General features: G+C 40.2%; 2 protein-coding genes across 4 annotated transcripts in view; both read left to right on the plus strand.

The window, feature by feature from the left end:
* Window positions 1-67: 67 nt before the first annotated feature.
* On the plus strand, window positions 68-13,726 carry LOC105488119 (zinc finger protein 470). 3 transcript variants are annotated; one of them, XM_011751892.2, is made up of 6 exons: window positions 68-325; window positions 1,050-1,175; window positions 2,841-2,932; window positions 6,898-7,024; window positions 7,143-7,238; window positions 9,210-13,726. In XM_011751892.2, the coding sequence occupies exons 3-6, from the start codon at window positions 2,873-2,875 to the stop codon at window positions 11,078-11,080; spliced, it is 2,154 nt and encodes a 717-aa protein (XP_011750194.2). In that variant the 5' UTR covers window positions 68-325; window positions 1,050-1,175; window positions 2,841-2,872; the 3' UTR covers window positions 11,081-13,726. The 3 variants fall into 3 exon arrangements, with proteins under 3 accessions (XP_011750194.2, XP_011750196.2, XP_011750197.2); XM_011751894.3 differs by lacking the exon at window positions 2,841-2,932; XM_011751895.2 differs by lacking the exons at window positions 68-325; window positions 1,050-1,175 and adding an exon at window positions 6,407-6,480 and having other exon boundaries at window positions 2,838-2,932.
* LOC105488121 (zinc finger protein 71) overlaps window positions 7,179-19,574 on the plus strand; it is a 42,437-nt gene continuing 30,041 nt past the window's right edge. Inside the window, exon 1 of the mRNA XM_071088001.1 lies at window positions 7,179-7,238. The gene's annotated coding sequence lies outside the window, so the exon portion shown is untranslated. The remainder of the gene's footprint in view (window positions 7,239-19,574) is intronic.

A 19,574-nucleotide genomic window follows, 5' to 3' on the forward strand; every position in this document is an offset into this window, starting at 1 on the left:
GCGGCCCGGTGTTGTGACTGCCCGGTGCGTGGCCACGAATGTGCGCCTGCGTGCACGTCCCGGTGGTGTGTGATGGAATGAGTGAAGCGCGTTAACCGGCCGAGAGCAGGAAACCTGGCTGGAGGAGGCTTACCCCGCCCTCCCCTGTATCAACTGCCTAGAGCCCAGTGTGGGCAAAGCCCTAGACCTTGGGGAAGGTACCCGGGCGGGGCGGCCTCGGCTGAAGCATTTCCCGTCGGCCCTATCTGGAGGGGGCAGAGCTCAGGACACGACTCCATGTCCACAGGACAGCGAGGAGCGAAGACCATGGGAACAGAGTACACAGGTGAGCGTGACAGATGACGGATGCAGCTGCAGGAGTGGACATTGAGGTTTTGGGTGCTGTCCTTTGGGGTTCAGGTGCTGGAGGAGGATGTCTCCGGTTTCTAAGGCTAGTGGACCCGGAAGTCCAAAGATTTGGAGGGTCACCTTGGGTCAGAGTGGAGCTGGGTTTAGTTAGGGAGTGACCTTGACTTGGCCAGAGACACCTAACCAGATACCTGACTCAGGTCCTTGGGATATCACTAAGGGCCCAGGGGAGAGAACACTACCCGTTATATTACCCATTATAGCATTACCTCTGAGTACTCTGCTGCTCTTCAAGGAAGAGCTCAGCATTTAGATTTTTACCCTTCAGAGCGTTGTCCCATCTATCACTGTAGGATGGGACTTGGGAAGAAGGCGAGATTCACAGCTTCACCTAGGAATGCCGAGGCATTCCAGCCTTTCTACGGGTTAAACACGTTCTAGTCAGTAACGGAAGCTATCCCCATTCCTTGGGCTTCTCTCCCTCCCCTCTGGCCTCCTACTCCAATAAAGAGAAAGGAGGAAGAAGGGCTAATTTTAGCCATATTGTTCTTTGCTTGTTTAGCTTCCTGCATGCAATAGTAATAGCTAATGTTTAATGAGTGTTTATAATGTGCCAGACACAGTTCTAAGACGTTTTGGGAGCATCAACACCAAACTTCACAACATTATGAAGTAGGAACTACCTTATCTCTTTTTTACAGATGAAGACATTGAATCATAGAGAGGATAAGTAATCACTAGTAAGTGGAAGAACCGGGATTCAGATCCAGAACAGGCTGACTCCAGAGTCACTGGCTGTCATGTAGTCTCCCCAACTACTGTCTCAGGTAGGTTTCTTACCCACTTATGACAATTGAAGAAACTGAATCTGAAAGGGTTAAATAACTAAAGAGTTCATATCCCAGAACCTCTACTGAGCAGGTTTGGGGTTTTTTTCTTAAAAACTTTATGACTGTAGGCCAGGCACGGTGGGAGGCCAAGGCCAGTGGATCTCGAGGTCAGGAGATTGAGACCATCCTGGCTAACACAGTGAAACCCTGTCTCTACTAAAAATATAAAAAATTAGCCGGGCGTGGTGGCGGGCTCCTGTAGTCCCAGCTACTCTGGAGGCTGAGGCAGGAGAATGGTGTGAACCTGGGGGGCGGAGCTTGCAGTGAGCGGAGATCACGCCACTGCACTCCAGCCTGGGTGACAGAGCGAGACTCTGTCTCAAAAAAAAAAAACTTTGTGACTCTAAGTTCTTAGGTAAAATGGAGATGATAATATTCTATACCTTACAGTACTGTCATAAGGATTAAATGACCTCATACATGTAAAGCACTTGGTATAGTCCCTGCCATGTAATGTGTTCATTTTTATCATCATTATGATAATCCTTTGAGAAGGCAGTGGAATTTAGATGAAAGAAACCAGAATTCATATACTTTATCCTCTTCCTAATTAAGGAAACATGGCTCAGTGGAGTCAAGGGACTGCTTCAACACTGTAGTTTGTCACAAAACAAAATGAGATCCTGGGCCTCACGAGGATTTTTTTGTTTAGTTGTCTGCAAGTCACATGGACTCTGTTGTAACAAAAGGAATGCCTCCCTCTGGGAAACATGGACTTCTCCAAGGAATTTGTCTCATAGAGTCTTCACAAATCCTGGCCAGTTGCACAGAGGACGTATTTTCTGCTATTTTCTGGTGTCTGAGCAAATAACTTTTGTGGTAGAGTTAGCCAGACCTAGGTTAGGGACTGTGTTTCTTTATTTACAAACTTGTGTGACTTGTGAAAAAGACTTGACTTCCCAGAGCTTTCATTTGTAAAATGGTGACAGTATACCCTATTCTGATTGAAGATTGTGGAGATTTAAAGAGAGTATTAATATATACAGCACAGACATGGTAGCTCATGCTTGTAATCCTAGCACTGTGGGAAGCCAAGGCAGGAGGATTGCTTGAGGCCAGGAAGTTGACCAGATACCCAACTCTATATTGCCTCAAGCAATATAGTGAGCAATTGGGCAATATAGTGAGACCCCCATCGCTATAAAAAGTAAGAAAAAAAACTAGCTGGGCATGGTGGCACACGCCTGTAGTCCTAACTACTTAGGAGGCCTAGGCAAGAGGATAACTTGAGCCCAGAGTTTGAAGATACAGTGAGCTATGAACATGTCACTGTACTCCAACCTGGGCAACAGAGTGAGACCCTGTCTTAGAAAAAAAATGTACACACACACAGAGAACACCTAGTATTAATACATCTGTTGTTAATGAATTGGTGGCTGATGGGAAGAGGGGGTCAAGATATATTATACTCATCCTGAAAACCCAGAGCAGAGGGGAACCCCAGCTATATATTTCAAATCTCCCAAAGAGCATCTGGACTGTGGGGTGGGGGAGTTGGAGGGAGGATTGTGAGTGAGGACAGAAGAAGCTGAAGGGAAGAAAGCATTTTTAGACTGATTATTAGTGCTACTTGGTTTCTCACTACTACTTTCTCATCCCCAGCTCTGCAATGCCAGAGTAAAGCTCTTCTCCAAATGAAGAGCCAGGAAGAGGTAGAGGTGGCAGGAATTAAACTTCGTAAAGCCATGTCCCTGGTGAGTTAGTATTCCCCCTGTCGCCACTAAAATAGTCTTGCTTTTCAGGATTTGGCAATGCTTGTTGTCTTCTGAAAATTTTGTGCTTAAGAGTTCCACCCTGAGGCCTGTTTCCTGTTTCTTCCCTTTCTGAGATGTGATGGGGTTGTGAGTGAGTGAGAGACTCACACAGCCCAGTGCCCTCTCAGAGGTTCCTTCTCTTCTTCCTACTCATTGTTTATTTTTCATTCAAGAAATGACCCAGTCTGAGCCCTTCCCTTGTGCTCAGTCTTTTCATAGGCATCCGACAAAGCAGAAGTGCAATCCTCAGAGGAAATTTCCATGCCTAGTTCCTACGTCTCAGTCCTGATTCTCAGAGAGGTTATAATCTGTTGGAGAAATGAAAAGGCAGCAAACAGTATGCAGTGTGATAAGTGCTGCAGGCAGAGAGTAGACTCACAGTGGAATACTTGGGAAGGGCCATTAATAGCCCATATGATATCTTTGGGTGAATTAGAAAAAAGATGCCTCTTCCTCTCTACTGGTGAAGCTCTGTGACAGGCCGCACAGTATGGCAAGAGGAAGTCTACCGTATTTTAGCTTCTTCCTGCCTCCTTGGTGAGGGATCCTTGAGCAGGATATAACCTGCACCATCCTACGCACTGCTGAGCGCAGGAAGGGTTGGGGGAACTTCACAGAGGAAGTGATTCCTGAGTTACGCCTTGAATGAAACGGAGGAAGTGCAGGCACAGGTGGAATTGGTGGCATTCTGATCGGAGTATGCAAAGGTTTGTTCTCCCCATTTGACCATGGAGCCGTAAACATCTTTAAATGCCAAGGAATGTTTTACATCCTTTCTTCTTTCTAGGATGAATACCATAATCTGTTTAGTCAGCCCCTTGATGTTCCATAGGTAAATTGTTGACAATTATCTGCTATGAATAGAGTGTTGCAGTAATCATTCTTGTGGTTGAATTTTTGCCCTCATCTCTGATTATTTTCTTTAACTAAATTCCTAGTTTTTCATTCCTTGTGGATTAAAGTTTCTCAAACCGACCCTACTCCAGAACATTTTAAATTTTATTATTTTTATGGCCAACAATGGAAGCTTCAGAGCTACAGTTCATGTTCCGATTAAGATAAACTGCTAATCTAGTTTCACCAGCAAATTGCTTATTGTAAGAAAGTATTGAATTTGGTGTACAAACTTAGAAAATTAATATTTTTTTTAATGGAGTAGTTTGTTTTTTTTTTTTTTGAGATAGAGTCTCACTCTGTTGCCCAGACCAGAGTGCAGTGGTGCAATCTTGGCTCACTGCAACCTCTGCCTCCCAGGTTCACGTGATTCTCCTGCCTCAGCCTCCCAAATAGCTGGGAATTCAGGCATGTGCCACCACGCCTGGCTAATTTTTTTTTTCTTTTTTAGTAGAGATGGGGTTTCACCATGTTGGCCAGGCTAGTCTCAAACTCCTGACCTCAAGTGATCTGCCAGCTTCGGCCTCCCAAAGTTCTGGTATTACAGGTGTGAGCCACTGTGCCTGGCCAAGTTTTTTTTTTATAATAGGCATAACAACTTATGGCCAGAGCATGACATCTTTTCTTAGGTATAATGCCACAAAACATACACTACCAAGGTAACTTGTTTCTTAGAACATTTAGACATTTTAAACAAAAACATTCATGTCAGTTGCCAGAGGAAAATATTTTAAGAGTGGCGGAATTTGTCATAAAGGTTAAGATGAACTATGCACACTCCACTCTTTTTCCCACTGAAAGTTGCTATAAAACCAGGACAGGATGCCTGTAACAGCAATCTGAGGTCTCTGTAAAGTTAGTAGCAAGCAGGCTGGGCACAGTGACTCACCTGTAATCCCAGCACTTTGGGAGGCTGAGGCAGGTGAACTACCTGAGGCCAGGAGTTCAAGACCAGCCTGGCCAACATGGTAAAATCCTGTCTCTACAAAAAAAAATAATAAATAGCCAGGTGTGGTGGTGCATTTTGGTAATCCCAGCTATTCGAGGGGCTGAGGCATGAGAATACCCTTGAACGTGGGAGGCAGAGGTTGCCATGAGCCAAGATTATACCACCGCACTCCAGCCTGGGCAATAGAACAAGGCTCTGTCTAAAAAAAAAAAAAAAAAAAAAAAAGCAGTCAGATTGGGGAAAAAGCCCCAGATTTGAAGTACCACCAGACCATAGTGCATTTACCTTCAAGAGACCAAAACCTGCAAGTGAGTAATGGTGTGGACAGAAAGAGCTGCAGGAGAAGCCTTCTAGTCGATAATCAAACTGCTGAAAACTAAAGACAAAAAGTCTAAAAAACCAGCCACTGAAAAATGATGAAGAACTGTCAACCTAGAATACTATGTCCAGGGAAATAGCCCTTAGGAATGCAGATAAAATAGTTATTCATAGGAAAGAAAACTAAGAACATTCACTGCCAGAATTCTACAAGAATCACTAAAGGAAGTTCTTCAGATAGAAATTATGCCTGAAGGGGACTTAGAGCATCAGGGTGAAGGAAGTGCAACAGAAATGGGAAATATTGTTTGTAAATACAATAGACTGTTCTCTTGAGTTTATAAAAATATCTTCAATGGTTAAAAGCAAAGCTAATAGCTCAACTAAACAGAACAGTATTTTAATATAGGTAATCTAGATTCAAAGACCATGTCTAAACTATTGTAGCATACTACAGTTAGGTAAAATAAGATGTAAGAACTATTACTGAAATACTAAATGAAATGTTTCACCTGTTCTTCTTGGCCTCCTCCTCTTCCTTCTCTTTGTTTTTTCCCTTCTGTCTTTCTTCATCCTTATCATAGGCAACAATTCTCAAGCAATTACGTCATGCCAGGCACTTTAGACCTGTTTCTTCATTTAATTTTCACAATGCTGCCGTGAAGCAAGTACTATATTTCCATTTTTCAGATGGGAAAACAGGCACAGGGAAGTTAAACTTGGCCAACCTCACCCAGCTAGTCAGTACTAGAGACCAAATTCATTGGAGTAATCTGACCTTTTTTCTGATTTATTCAAAACTGGTATTTATTTAAAAGTCTGATGTTGATATAAGTGAAGTCATGAAATAAATTGAAAATCTGCCAGTAACAGTCCAGTTAATCACCTTGTGGGTTGGTTAGGAAATGGAGCTCGTGTAACAAAATACAGGTTGCTTGATATGTGCTCACATTACATTATTTCTCCTGATAATTTGCCATTAGATTATCCAAAAACAACTTTTGGGCATGTTGGCTCAGGCCTATAATCCAAACTCTTTGGGAGGCTAAGGTGGGAGGATTGTGACAGGCCAGGAGTTTGAGATCAGCCTGGGCAATATAGTGAGACCCTGTCTCTACAAAATAAAGAAATAAATAAAAAAGGAAAACGAAAAACAACTTTGCAAATGTGTTCTTCTCTCCTAATACAAATATATTTTTATGTCAGAAGAAAAGACTATAGCTAGGTGTGTTTTTTTTTCTTTCATTTTTTAGGCATACCCCTTAACATCTCAAGAACACTAAGATTTCTTAGAAAATATTGTGGAGATTGAAATCCTGTTCATCAGGTCAGCATCCTTCCTTGCAAGTTTTTCTCACAGTTCCAGAGCTCTTTAGTTTCTCCATGTAGAGAAGTGATTTAGCTCCTAACATGAATAGCATTGCATTAGCACTTGATTATATCCTGTTTTGAATGTAGTCAGCATTTTTTTAATGGTAATGTATTCTCACCACCTAGAATTGCAAATGTTTGAAGAGCAAGGAGTATCTCATTTTTTTCTTTTTCCTAATATGTACAGCATTACAGCATAACTAGGCAGAAAAGTTGTCCAATAACTTACCTGACCTGGATCATTTAGACCCTTAGTGCAGTTACTTATACATAGTGTTTTTAATCCCAAAGTGAGAACAGCATAACCCTTTACCCTAGAGCCACATTGGAATATGAACACTGAGTGAGCAAGATTATATTTGTGTCATTTTAGGGTTCAGTGACTTTCACAGATGTGGCCATAGACTTTTCCCAAGATGAATGGGAGTGGCTGAATCTTGCTCAGAGAAGTTTGTACAAGAAGGTGATGTTAGAAAACTACAGGAACCTAGTTTCAGTGGGTAAGAGTATCTTCCTCCTTTTGCCTCCCCATGACTCAGTAGTCTTTTATGCCATTATCAGAATTTCCCACAGTCTTCCACAGCATAGGCAATTTTTATATGGTTTTTTTACATGCAGGTCTTTGCCTTTCTAAACCGGATGTGATCTCCTTATTGGAGCAAGAGAAAGACCCTTGGGTGATAAAAGGAGAGATGACCAGAAGCCTGTGCCCAGGTAAGTGCAGGATACCTAGAGATAGAGGAACTGTTCTCAACATGTTCTTCTCTCTGAAATTTTTTGGAAAACACCTCTCAAACTCCCTCCCAAACTGAAACTTGTCTTCTAACACTAGTTTTTGAATGGTTATTCTCTTCCCTACTGGTGTAACATACCTCCTTTACCTTTACTGATTTCTTAGGCATACCAGGGTCTATTTCTGAGCTCTTGTTTTACTGATATATACCTAATTCTACTCAAGCACCATGTTGTTGTCATCATCCCTGACTTCAAACATTTCTGAATCCTTTAGATAAGCTGATGTTTAGTTTTTGGAACTGGTTTAAATATTTTCCTTTCTTTAAAAGGTGAGTTTATTGAGTTAACATGTATTATATCTATTTTCTTCCCTTTGCCTTTTTCTCTTTTGTATTTCTTTTGTTATTTATTCTTGTTTTGTTGTTTATTAGGTCTGTTTTTTCTCACTCTCTTCTTTATACCACCCAACCTTTGAATTAGAAAAGTTTTTAGTTCTGTAAGTTGTTACCTTTATGTCTTTATATATTTTAAGATCATTTAGAATTTTTCTGCTTGATATTCCAGACATTATCTTCTGCTACCCTTACAAAAGATGAAGAAATTAGCTCATGAATATTACTTTCTTTCCCTGTGTACGTCATTTCCCCACTTATATTGTGCTCACTGGGATTTTTGACCCAGGGTATTTTATTCAGTTTTTTCAAATTGCCCTTGCTTTGTAGCTGTTTTACTGATTTAGAAAGCTAGATAAGAGACAACAGAAATATATTGCAAGAAAATGAACCTCAGATGAGATGGTTCTGGTTTAATCTGTGGCCTGAAGCATAGACTTTTCCTACTTTCAGTTCTTCATTTTGTTTTATTTTATTTTACTTTTTAAAATTAGAGACAGGACCTTGCTATGTTACCCAAGCTGGAGTTGAACTTTTGGGCTCAAGCAGTACTCCCACCTCAGCTTCTTGAGTAGCTAGGACTACAGGAATGCACTACCATACCTGGCCCTACTTTTCAGCTCTTACAGTTCCAAGAAGAGGATTGTGGGTTACTTGTGGTCCTAACTATGTATGTTAATAAATAAGAAATAATGAAAATCAGTAAACATCCAATTCACAATATTAGAAAAAGAACAAAAAGAATTTAAGGAAAACCCAGATAAGTTATATGTAGTGATTTATACTTCTGCAAATAAAAGTAGGGATAAATGAATTAGAAACAGTAGCGCTACTGAAAATTATAAAGTTTTGTATATACTTCATTAGAAAACCAATACAGTATATAAACTGTAAGGACAAATGAGAGGAAACACAAAAACAAAATAATTATAAATAACCACACATGCATAAGAACTTAAAAAGAATCATATGAATCTATTTTCCTCAGCTCTCCATAAATAATTTGAAAAAATAGATGATATTCTAGGAGAATATAATAATGTAGGTTACCATAACTGATACCAAGAGGAAATACAACATTTAAACAAGTAGGTTACCATGAAAGAAATGTAGAATATTGTATAGGAACTGCCTCCCCCAAGAAAAGAAGCCACGTCCCCAAATAGTTCTTTAAGGAAAAATATCACCAATGTTGTTTCAATTGTTCTGGGATAGAGAATAAAAAGGAGAGCTTAAAACATTTTCATTTATGAATACAGCGTATCCTCTGATACCAAAATCTACCAAAATAGCACCAAAAAGGGAAATTAGAGACAAACCTCAATTATCAATATTGGTTCAAAATCTTAAAAGGTCATATTGAAATAGTATACCATGACCAATGAGGATTTATCATAGCAGTGCAAGGATAATTGTATCACCTAATCTTACATAAGAACCATAAAAACATGTACCTCTGCTTGTGGATTTCAATAACTATGTGATTCACATTTTCATTTTCGAAGTTTCCATTCTAGCATTTAATAAAGGAGACATTTGCTTTCTTAATATCTTTCAGACTTGGAGTGTGTGTGGGTGACAAAGTCATTATCTTTAAACCAGGATATTTATGAAGAAAAATTACCCCCGGCAATAATAATGGAAAGACTTACAAGCTGTGACCTCAAATGTTCAACATTAGGGAAAAACTGTAAATGTGAAGACTTGTTTGAGAGGGAGCTTGTAAACCAGAAGACACATTTTAGGCAAGAGATCATCACTCATGTAGATACTCTTACTGAAAAAAGAGACCACTGTAACAAGTCTGGGACAGTTTTTCATCTGAATACATTATCTTATATAAAACAGATTTTTCCCATGGAAGAGAGAATGTTTAATTTTCATACAGATAAGAAAAGCTTAAAAACACATTCAGTTGTGAAAAAACACAAGCAAGACTGTGGAGAAAAGAAACTTTTAAAATGTAATGACTGTGAGAAAATATTCAGCAAAATCTCAACCCTTACTCTTCACCAAAGAATTCATACAGGAGAGAAACCCTATGAATGTATTGAATGTGGAAAGGCCTTTAGCCAGAGTGCCCACCTTGCTCAACATCAGAGAATACACACAGGAGAAAAACCTTTTGAATGTACTGAATGTGGGAAAGCCTTCAGCCAGAATGCTCATCTTGTTCAACATCAGAGAGTTCATACTGGTGAGAAACCTTATCAGTGTAAGCAGTGTAATAAAGCATTCAGCCAGCTTGCACACCTTGCTCAACATCAGAGGGTCCATACTGGAGAGAAACCCTATGAATGTATTGAATGTGGGAAGGCTTTTAGTGATTGTTCATCCCTAGCTCATCATCGAAGGATTCACACTGGGAAAAGACCCTATGAATGTATTGACTGTGGAAAAGCTTTCAGGCAAAATGCTTCTCTTATACGTCATCGGCGATATTATCATACTGGAGAGAAACCGTTTGACTGTATTGATTGTGGGAAGGCTTTCACTGATCACATAGGACTTATTCAGCATAAGAGAATTCATACTGGAGAGAGACCTTACAAATGTAATGTGTGTGGGAAGGCTTTTAGCCATGGCTCATCTCTGACAGTACATCAGAGAATTCATACAGGAGAGAAACCTTATGAATGCAATACCTGTGAGAAAGCCTTCAGCCATCGTGGGTCTCTTACTCTTCATCAGAGAGTTCATACTGGAGAGAAACCCTATGAATGTAAAGAATGTGGGAAAGCTTTCCGGCAGAGCACGCATCTTGCTCATCATCAGAGAATTCATACTGGAGAGAAACCTTATGAATGTAAGGAATGCAGCAAAACCTTCAGCCAGAATGCACACCTTGCACAACATCAGAAAATACACACTGGGGAGAAACCTTATGAATGTAAGGAATGTGGTAAGGCCTTCAGTCAGATTGCACATCTTGTTCAGCACCAGAGAGTTCATACTGGTGAGAAGCCTTATGAATGTATTGAATGTGGGAAGGCCTTTAGTGATGGCTCATATCTTGTTCAACATCAGAGACTCCACACTGGCAAAAGACCATATGAATGTCTTGAATGTGGGAAGGCATTCAGACAGAGGGCATCCCTGATTTGTCATCAGAGATGTCATACTGGTGAGAAGCCTTATGAATGTAACGTTTGTGGGAAAGCCTTTAGCCATCGTAAATCCCTTACTCTACATCAGAGAATTCATACAGGAGAGAAACCTTATGAGTGTAAGGAATGTAGCAAAGCCTTCAGCCAGGTTGCCCATCTTACTCTCCATAAGAGAATTCATACTGGAGAAAGGCCCTATGAGTGCAAAGAATGTGGAAAAGCGTTCAGGCAGAGTGTACATCTTGCTCATCATCAGCGAATTCATACTGGAGAGTCATCAGTTATTCTCTCCTCTGCCCTCCCATACCACCAAGTCCTGTAGATTCAATCTTGTAAATGCTTCTAGAATCCATCTGCTTTTTTCCAGCACATGTTCCATCATCATAGTCCAAGACACAACCACCTCATCTGGATTTCTGCAGTAGCATAACTGTTGCCCCTTTTGCTCCTATCAAGTACACGTTTAACACTGTAGGCAGCCTAACCTTTTAAAAATAAAAATATATATTTACTTTCCCATTTAAAACCCTTGATTTGGAAAATATATTAATCCATTTCAAGGGTTTAGCACACACTGGCATATAGTTACTGCTAAATAAATGCTAGCCATTAAGGTAAGGTTTCCTTACAAACTGTCATATTAAGCAGCAAGTAAACCAAACCAGTAAGTCAAGACTAAGATTTTAGAGCAGACAGAAGACTCTAGTCTGATAGAGAGGAAAGATGAACACACTCAGAATTGAAAGATGTATAGTACACAAGGTAACATGGTGGCTTATCACTCCCTCTGTGGCATTGTTGAGCAACTCTCACTTGACCTGACACTGAGAAGAGAGAATCAGTCAATTAGAACAAAAGCTTTTAGCTGGGCACAGTGGCTTATGCCTGTAGTCCCAGCACTTTGGGAGGGCGAGGCAAGCAGGTTGCTTGAGCTCAGGAGTTCAAGACCAACCTGAGCAACATGGTGAAACCCTATCTCTACAAAAAATACAGAAATTAGCCAGGCATGGTCGTGCACACCTGTAGTCATAGCTACTCAGGAGGCCGAGGCAGGAGGATTGCTTGAGCCCAGGAGGTAGAGGTTGCTGTGAGTCATGATCACACCACTGCAATTCCAGCTGGGGAGCAGAGCCAGACACTGTCTCAAGGAAAAACAAAAGAAGAACAAAAGCATTTGGTAGAATGTAGGACTAACCAGGGTGGTTAGCATTAAACTAAAAGTAACAAGCCAAAAAAACTTGAATAGATTAATAGCCATGAAACAAACTGAAAAGGGTAATTCAATATACTTTCACCTTTATAAAAGTACCACAGACAATTCCTGTGGTAAAATTATTCTAGCATAAAATAAAATGCAATAAGACCTTCCATCTGGTTCCATGAGATTGACAAGACATGCCAAAACATAAAAATAGGTACACTGCAATTAATTTCTGAATGTAGATATTACAACTTAAACTTATTTTTAAAATATTTAAAAATAGGAAGGCTAGACATGCCTTTGTATAGAAAGGCTGATAAAAATATTTCTCCCTAAATTAAATTTGTAAGTTCATTGATATTCCAATAAAAATGTTCATATATTTTTTAGTTGAGAAGCTGATTCTGATCATCTGTAGAATTTTGATTTTAACAAGGAATGTAGTTTACACTGGGAATGTAGTACTAATACTAACTGAACATTTGCTAATGTATCACACACTGTTTTAGGTGCTGGGGGATACAATAAGGTACAAAATGGACAAAAATACGTGCTCTTACAGATCTAGTAGAACAGAAAAAATTAAATGCATGCCATGTGATAAATATATGATATGTCCCATAAAGAGAAATGATCTAAAAAAGAAGCTAGGGAGTGCTGGATCAGGCACCTTACTGTCCCCAGAACATGTGGGTATTAGAGGATGAGGGAAGAACTAGAGGTAACTGCGAGACACAAAAGGCATAATGAAAATAGTCATGATAGTCCGAAGGCAGATACTGTTTATGATGCTTTGAGTGTTGGAGGAAGAGAGGACTAATGGTTTCACAGAGATCATGGCAGTTATATTCACTTATATAAATGTTGATTTAGAAGCTGGTGGAAGGGTATTTTTTGAGTGACAGCTTTATTGAGACACAGCAATTCTGGAGAAGACCACCCATACCCTCTCCTCTCTATCCATCAGCAGAAGTGAAGAGGGAGCCCCAAAGCTCCACTTAAAGTGTGCAACTTACAGCTTTTATTTCATTCACAGGGTTGTGCAGCCATCACCGTCAGTTTTAGAACATTTTCGTATCCTCAAAGAGGAATCCCTTGTCCTTTTGTAGTTACGTTCATCCCTGGAAGAGTACTTTTTTTTTTTTTTTAACTGAAGCACCCAGAGTTCTTGGGTTCCTTCTTAACTGCTTTCTGTGGCAGTATAGAGGGCTATGTGAGGGAAGCTCTTATCCAGAGTACATGACTGCTAGAAAATGGAGTGTGGGGCTCCCTCTTCACTTCTGCTGATAGAAATATAACAGCTAGGGGATGGGTAGCTTCACCAGAGAATGTGGAGTTTCAGACTCCCCTTATATATGATAAAAAGGATTTTTCATTGTAGTGGGGAAAAGGTGGTTGGATTAAACGGCATTGGGAAACTTAGCTCACTGGAAAAACAGATCTGTACCTTTCACACTAATGAAGGCCTGAGAGATTAAAGGTCTAAATGTAAAATTAAAGTACGTGAAAAACAGAATAATATTTCTGTACCCTTGGTTTGAAATAGACTAAGCACTAATGCATAACCCCAAAGCTGATATTAGGCTTTCATATGGTGGAAAACATCATAGTCAATAGGTAAATGAGAGACTGACACAAAGTGTTTGCAACAAATATAACAAAGGACTGTAATTAATGCTATTCAAAGTACTATTATAAACCAATAATAATCTGCAACTTAGAGAAATGGACAAAGCTAATGGCCAGTTCACAAAAGATGAAATAAAAGCAGTTAATGAAAATTATCCAATATCACTAGAAATCAAGGAAATGCAAATTAAAGTGATTATTTAACTACTTTTCCCCCAAAAGACTGACTGACTGATAACATTCGGTATTGGTGAATGTGTGGAAACAAGGGCATTCCATTGTTGATTATATATCTATTGCTTTGTGTATATACCCTTTTAATTAATATTCCTTGGAAACCAAAATATACAAAGGTAGGTAAATGTATTAGTGGCAAAAAAATTAATGGTAAACTATTAAAATTACCTAAGTGTCCATCAGGGTAATGAATAAATTAATTATGGTATATATCCATTCAATAGGAATTACGCAGCTGTTGAAAAAAAGACCAATTTGTATAGTCATTGAAAGATAGCTGTGCTATACTAAATGAAAAATTGCAGACCTGTATTGTAGTATAGACCCACAATTGTAATATCGAAAATAAAAAATCAAAATACATATTATAGTAGGCATCTGTTTTTCTCTGCCCAGTTTCGCTTGCCTCCTCCTTTTGGCTGCACTATCTCATCTTTTCCTTTTGAGTAACTGGCCATACCCTACCATATGTTTCTGATGGATGTGGCCAATAAAATCGTCTCTGAATTTCAAAAGGCATTTGGATCTGTGTCATCCAATGGCAACTCCCTAAAAGCTTGATGCAGTTATTCTTTTGATTGGTCCTGGAACCACTCTGGTTTTTGTACTTTCTAAGTCTGTGATTGCTCGAACTACCCATTATCTTTCTGGCACTCGATTTTTGCCTCCTGTTGGTCAGTTGCTTGCAAGTAAAGAAACAATCATAGAGAATTTGGTATGAAAATTGGGGTATAGGCATTAGAATCTTTGGAAAATCCGGTATTGGAAGTTGATTTTTGGATGAGATGGGGCAAATAAGACTTATTTTCTAGACTGGAAAGCATCTCATGGTGTGCAATAAGCAAACATCTGATTATTATTCATTATAGTCACCTGGGATGAATAGAGGTCTAGGGTTCTGGATAATGACAATTTAAAGAGGATGGAGAACGCTGAATCCAAAAGTTATATGTAATACTGGTATCTCACTGCTTTGAATAACTTAAAGTTTAGCTCTTGAATTTCTAGCATTAAGGCAAAAAAATTAAACTAAGGGATTTTGTATGATATTGTTGAAAGCTGTCTTATATTATTTAAAGTCATAGGGTTAAGATGGCTCATAACCAAATTTAGAGACTATTTTTATGCATTGTTAAAGTGAAATGCTGGGCTGGGCGCGGTGGCTCAAGCCTGTAATCCCAGCACTTTGGGAGGCCGAGACGGGTGGATCACAAGGTCAGGAGATCGAGACCATCCTGGCTAACATGGTGAAACCCCGTCTCTACTAAAAATACAAAAAAAACTAGCCGGGCGAGGTGGCGAGTGCCTATAGTCCCAGCTACTGGGGAGGCTGAGGCAGGAGAATGGCGTAAACCCGGGAGGCAGAGCTTGCAGTGAGCTGAGATCCGGCCACTGCACTCCAGCCTGGGCGACAGAGTGAGACTCCATCTCAAAAATAAATAAATAAATAAATAAATAAATAAATAAATAAATAAAATAAAGTGAAATGCTGGTTAAATTTTATACTTTATTCACAAGAGTCACTGTGAATTGAATTGTGAATTCACTTCTGAATTGTGTTCCCATCAGCACCACCAAATGCTGGCCTCTACCACCACCAAATTTACTTGTGAAGTCCTAAACCCCAAAGTGACTGTATTTTGACATAAGGCCTTTAAGAAACTAAGGTTAAGTTAGGCCATAAGAGTGATGCCCTAATCCCATAGGACTAGTGTCCTTATAAGAGGAAGAGACACCAGAGCTCTGTCTCTCCACATGTGCACAGAGGAAATGCCATGTAAGGACACAACAAATGCTGCCATCTGCAAGCCAGGAGGAGAGACCTCACCAGGAACCAGCCCTTTCAGTCCCTTGATCTTGGACTTTTAGTCTCCAGAACTGTGAGAAAATAAATGTTGGTTGTTTAAGCCACCCAGTCTGTGGTATATTGTTATGGCAGCCTGAACCGATTAATGCAATTACCATATAATTTATTGTCTAAACTGGGACATTTTTGAGAGTGAAAGGGATAACTAACTGCACAGGGCACTTAGCAACAGGTGTTCATATCCTCAGCAAAGCAGGATATATGGCCATACTTGTGTAGCAGAATATTGATAGAAAAAAATATAGCTCTACTATTGGAAAGGTGATATTGGAGATGATCCGAAGGGTTGGAACATACTGAACTTCTGGATTCGTGTGATATACCACCTATTAACATCTGTTTGCATAGGTACATATGGCTGCCCTGAAGAGACCGCTAACAATTCATCTTATTCCCCCATTCCATTGTTGCTCACATGGAATAACAAAGTAAATTTAACATGACCATAAAATTAAATGCAAACTCAGGCTGAGCACAGTGGCTCATGCCTGTAATCCTAGCATTTTGGGAGGCCCAGGCAGGAGGATAATTTGAGACCAGGAGTTTGAGACCAGCCTGGGCAATGTAACATGACCCTATCCCATCTCTTAAAAAAAATTAAAATTTCCAGTCATGGTGGCACCTAGCTACTCGGGAGGCTAAGGTGGGAGGATTGCTTGAGCCCAGGAGTTTGAGCCTGCAGTGAGCCATGATCACAACACTGCAATCCAGCCTGGATGACAAAGCCAGACCCTGTTTGAAAAAATAAATAAAATCATACATACATACAACATTAAAATAGGGCAAAGAGTAACTGTATCTTAGAAGAATTTTCAGCAGTTAGTTTACTAGTGTAGATTAAGAAAAATCGGCCGGGCGCGGTGGCTCAAGCCTGTAATCCAGCACTTTGGGAGGCCGAGACAGGCGGATCACGAGGTCAGGAGATCGAGACCATCCTGGCGAACACGGTGAAACCCCGTCTCTACTAAAAAATACAAAAAACTAGCCGGGCGAGGCGGCGGGCGCCTGTAGTCCCAGCTACTCGGGAGGCTGAGGCAGGAGAATGGCGTAAACCCGGGGGGCGGAGCTTGCAGTGAGCTGAGATCCGGCCACTGCACTCTATCCCGGGCGACAGAGCCAGACTCCGTCTCAAAAAAAAAAAGAAAAATCTGGGGCATTTGTGAAAGTGAAATTTGAGGAGGCTGAATATATTGACAAAGTGGCTTGAGTAGCCTGCCATGGTTCTAAGAATTTGTTGAACTCATCCATGTACCAAATGCTGGCCTCTAATAAATTATGTTATAAGGCCAGAAATTTCTTAACATAATGTAAAGGATGTTGTTCAGACTTCAAAAGGCAGGAATGCTGGATTTGTTTCTTGTGTTGCAACATCAGGTCTCCTGACAAGGGTCTGGAAGCCCATACATTCATTCTTCCCATGAGAAAAACACCATTTGTCTTACGGATTTTAAAACCATTATACTGCCTCTCTGGCAGGTCAAGAATTCTATGTAGAGAGATTGTAATTGAAGGAGCATCTCTGATCAAAAGAATTGAAATGGGAATGACACCAAACTGCCCTGCCAGGTGAGCCTCCTCTGGGACTAATGTGACTTCAGAGAGAGCTTTTAACTCAGCATGGCCCGAGGGTCCTTGGGAAGGTTGTTTGGGGCCTCGGGGAGGCTTTTTGGGGTTCCTGGAGGCAGAAGCTATGAACAATTTAAAAATAAGATTTAAAAAATTCTACCTACAATAGCATCAAAAGGAGTTAAATACTTAGGAATCAACAAAAGTACAAAAGTTAGATTCTGAAAACTATAAAATATTATTGAAAGAAAATCCCATATTTATACATTGGAAGTCTTAATATTATTAAGATGGCAATGCTTCCCAACATTATTTACATGTTCAGTGCAATCTCATTTCCTTTTTGTGGAAATTGATGAGCTGATCCTAAAATTCATATGGAAGCACAAGGGACACAGAATAGCCAAAACACATTTAAAAAGCAAAACAAAGGGACTCACACTTTCGAATTTTAAATCAAAACTGTAGTAACCAAGACTAAGCAGTACTGGCGTAAGGATAGTTATAGAGATAAATGGAATAGAAATTAAGGTCCAGAAATAAACCCATACATCTATGGTCAATTGATTTTCAAGAAGGATGTCAAAACAATTTAATGTGGGATAAGAAGAGTCGTTTTGGCCAGGTGCGATGACTCACACCTGGAATCCTAACACTTTGGGAGGCCGAGGCAGGTGGATTGCCTGAGCTCAGGAGTTCAAGACCAGCCTGGGGAACGTGGCAAAACCCAGTCTCTACCAAAAATACAAAAAATTAGCCGGGGGTGGTGGCGTGCACCTGTAATCCCAGCTACTCGGGAAGCTGAGACAGGAGAATTGCTTGAACTCAGGAGGCAAAGGTTGCGGTGAGCCGAGATTGCACAATTGCACTCTAGTGTGTGTGACAGAGTGAGACTGTCTCAAAAAAAAAAAAAAAAAAAAAAGTCATTTCAACAAATAATGGTGGGACCACTGGATACCTACCTGCAAAAGAATGAATTTGGGGCCGAGTGCAGTGGCTCATGCCTGTAATCCCAGTACTTTGGGAGACAGATCACGAGGTCAGGAGATCGAAACCATCCTGGCTAACACAGTGAAACCCCATCTCTACTAAAAATACAAAAACTTAGCTGGGTATGGTGGCACACGCCTGTAATACCAGCTACTCGGGAGGCTGAGGCAGGAGAATGGCGTGAACCCGGGAGGTGGAGCATGCGGTGATTCAAGATTGTGCCACTGCACTCCAGCCTGGGCGACAAAGTGAGACTCTGTCTCAAAAAAAAAAAAAAAAAATTTGTACCCCTACCTCACACTATATATGAAAATGAATGCAAATAGATCAAATATCTAAATGCAGTAACCCAAATTGTAAAACTCTTAGAAGAAACATAGTGGTATATATTCATGACCTTGGATTTGGAAGTAGTTTCATAGATAGTACAAGCAACAAAAGCAAAACAAGTTGGACTACATCAAAATTAAAAACATCTATGTTTCAAGGCTGGGCATGGTACCTCATGCCTGTAATCCCTGGACTTTGGGAGGCTAAGGTGAGAGGTCCACTTGAGGAGAGGTTTAAGACTAGCCTGGGCAACATAGTGAGACCTCGTCTCTACAAAAAAAAAAAATAATAATAATAATAGATGAGTTGGTGCATGCCTGTAATCCCAGCTACTCGAGAGGCTAAGGTGAGAAGATTGCTTGAGCCTGGGAGACCAAGGCTTCAGTGAGCTGTGATTGCACCACCACACATCAGCCCAGGTGACAGAGCAAGACACTGTCTCAAAAACAAACAAAAAAATCTATGCTTCAAAAGACACCATCAAGAAAGTGAAAGAGTAAATTCATGAAATGAGAGAAGAGATTTGCAAATCGTTTATCTGTAAAGGACATGAATCCAGAATTACAACTTAACCATAACAACACAACCCAATTAAAAATAGGCAAAAGGCTTGAATAGACATTTATCCAAAGAAAATATGTGAATGAAAAACAAGTATATGAAAAGATGCTCAATCATTAGCCATTAGGGAAATGTGTATCAAAACCACAATGATCTCCCCCCCGGAAGGGTCAGACGGGAAGGAATGCTGGGGTGGGGTTTTGTCATCCTGGTGATGGATAACCTCATCTCTGTAGGTGACAGAGCTTTCCCAATGTTCTCACTCTCCAATGACAGCTGGAAATGTGGTGTTTTGTTTTGTGGAAATGAAGGCAGATGAGTCATGAGAAGAATGGGCTAATAACTGCAACACTATATCCTGAGCAGCCAAATGTGCAATCATCTTTTTAAGAGACTCCTGTAACCGAGCTATAAAATCAATGTATGGTTCTCTTG

This window comes from Macaca nemestrina, chromosome 20, assembly GCF_043159975.1.
Source record: "Macaca nemestrina isolate mMacNem1 chromosome 20, mMacNem.hap1, whole genome shotgun sequence".
In the NCBI taxonomy this organism is placed as follows: Eukaryota; Metazoa; Chordata; class Mammalia; order Primates; family Cercopithecidae; genus Macaca; species Macaca nemestrina.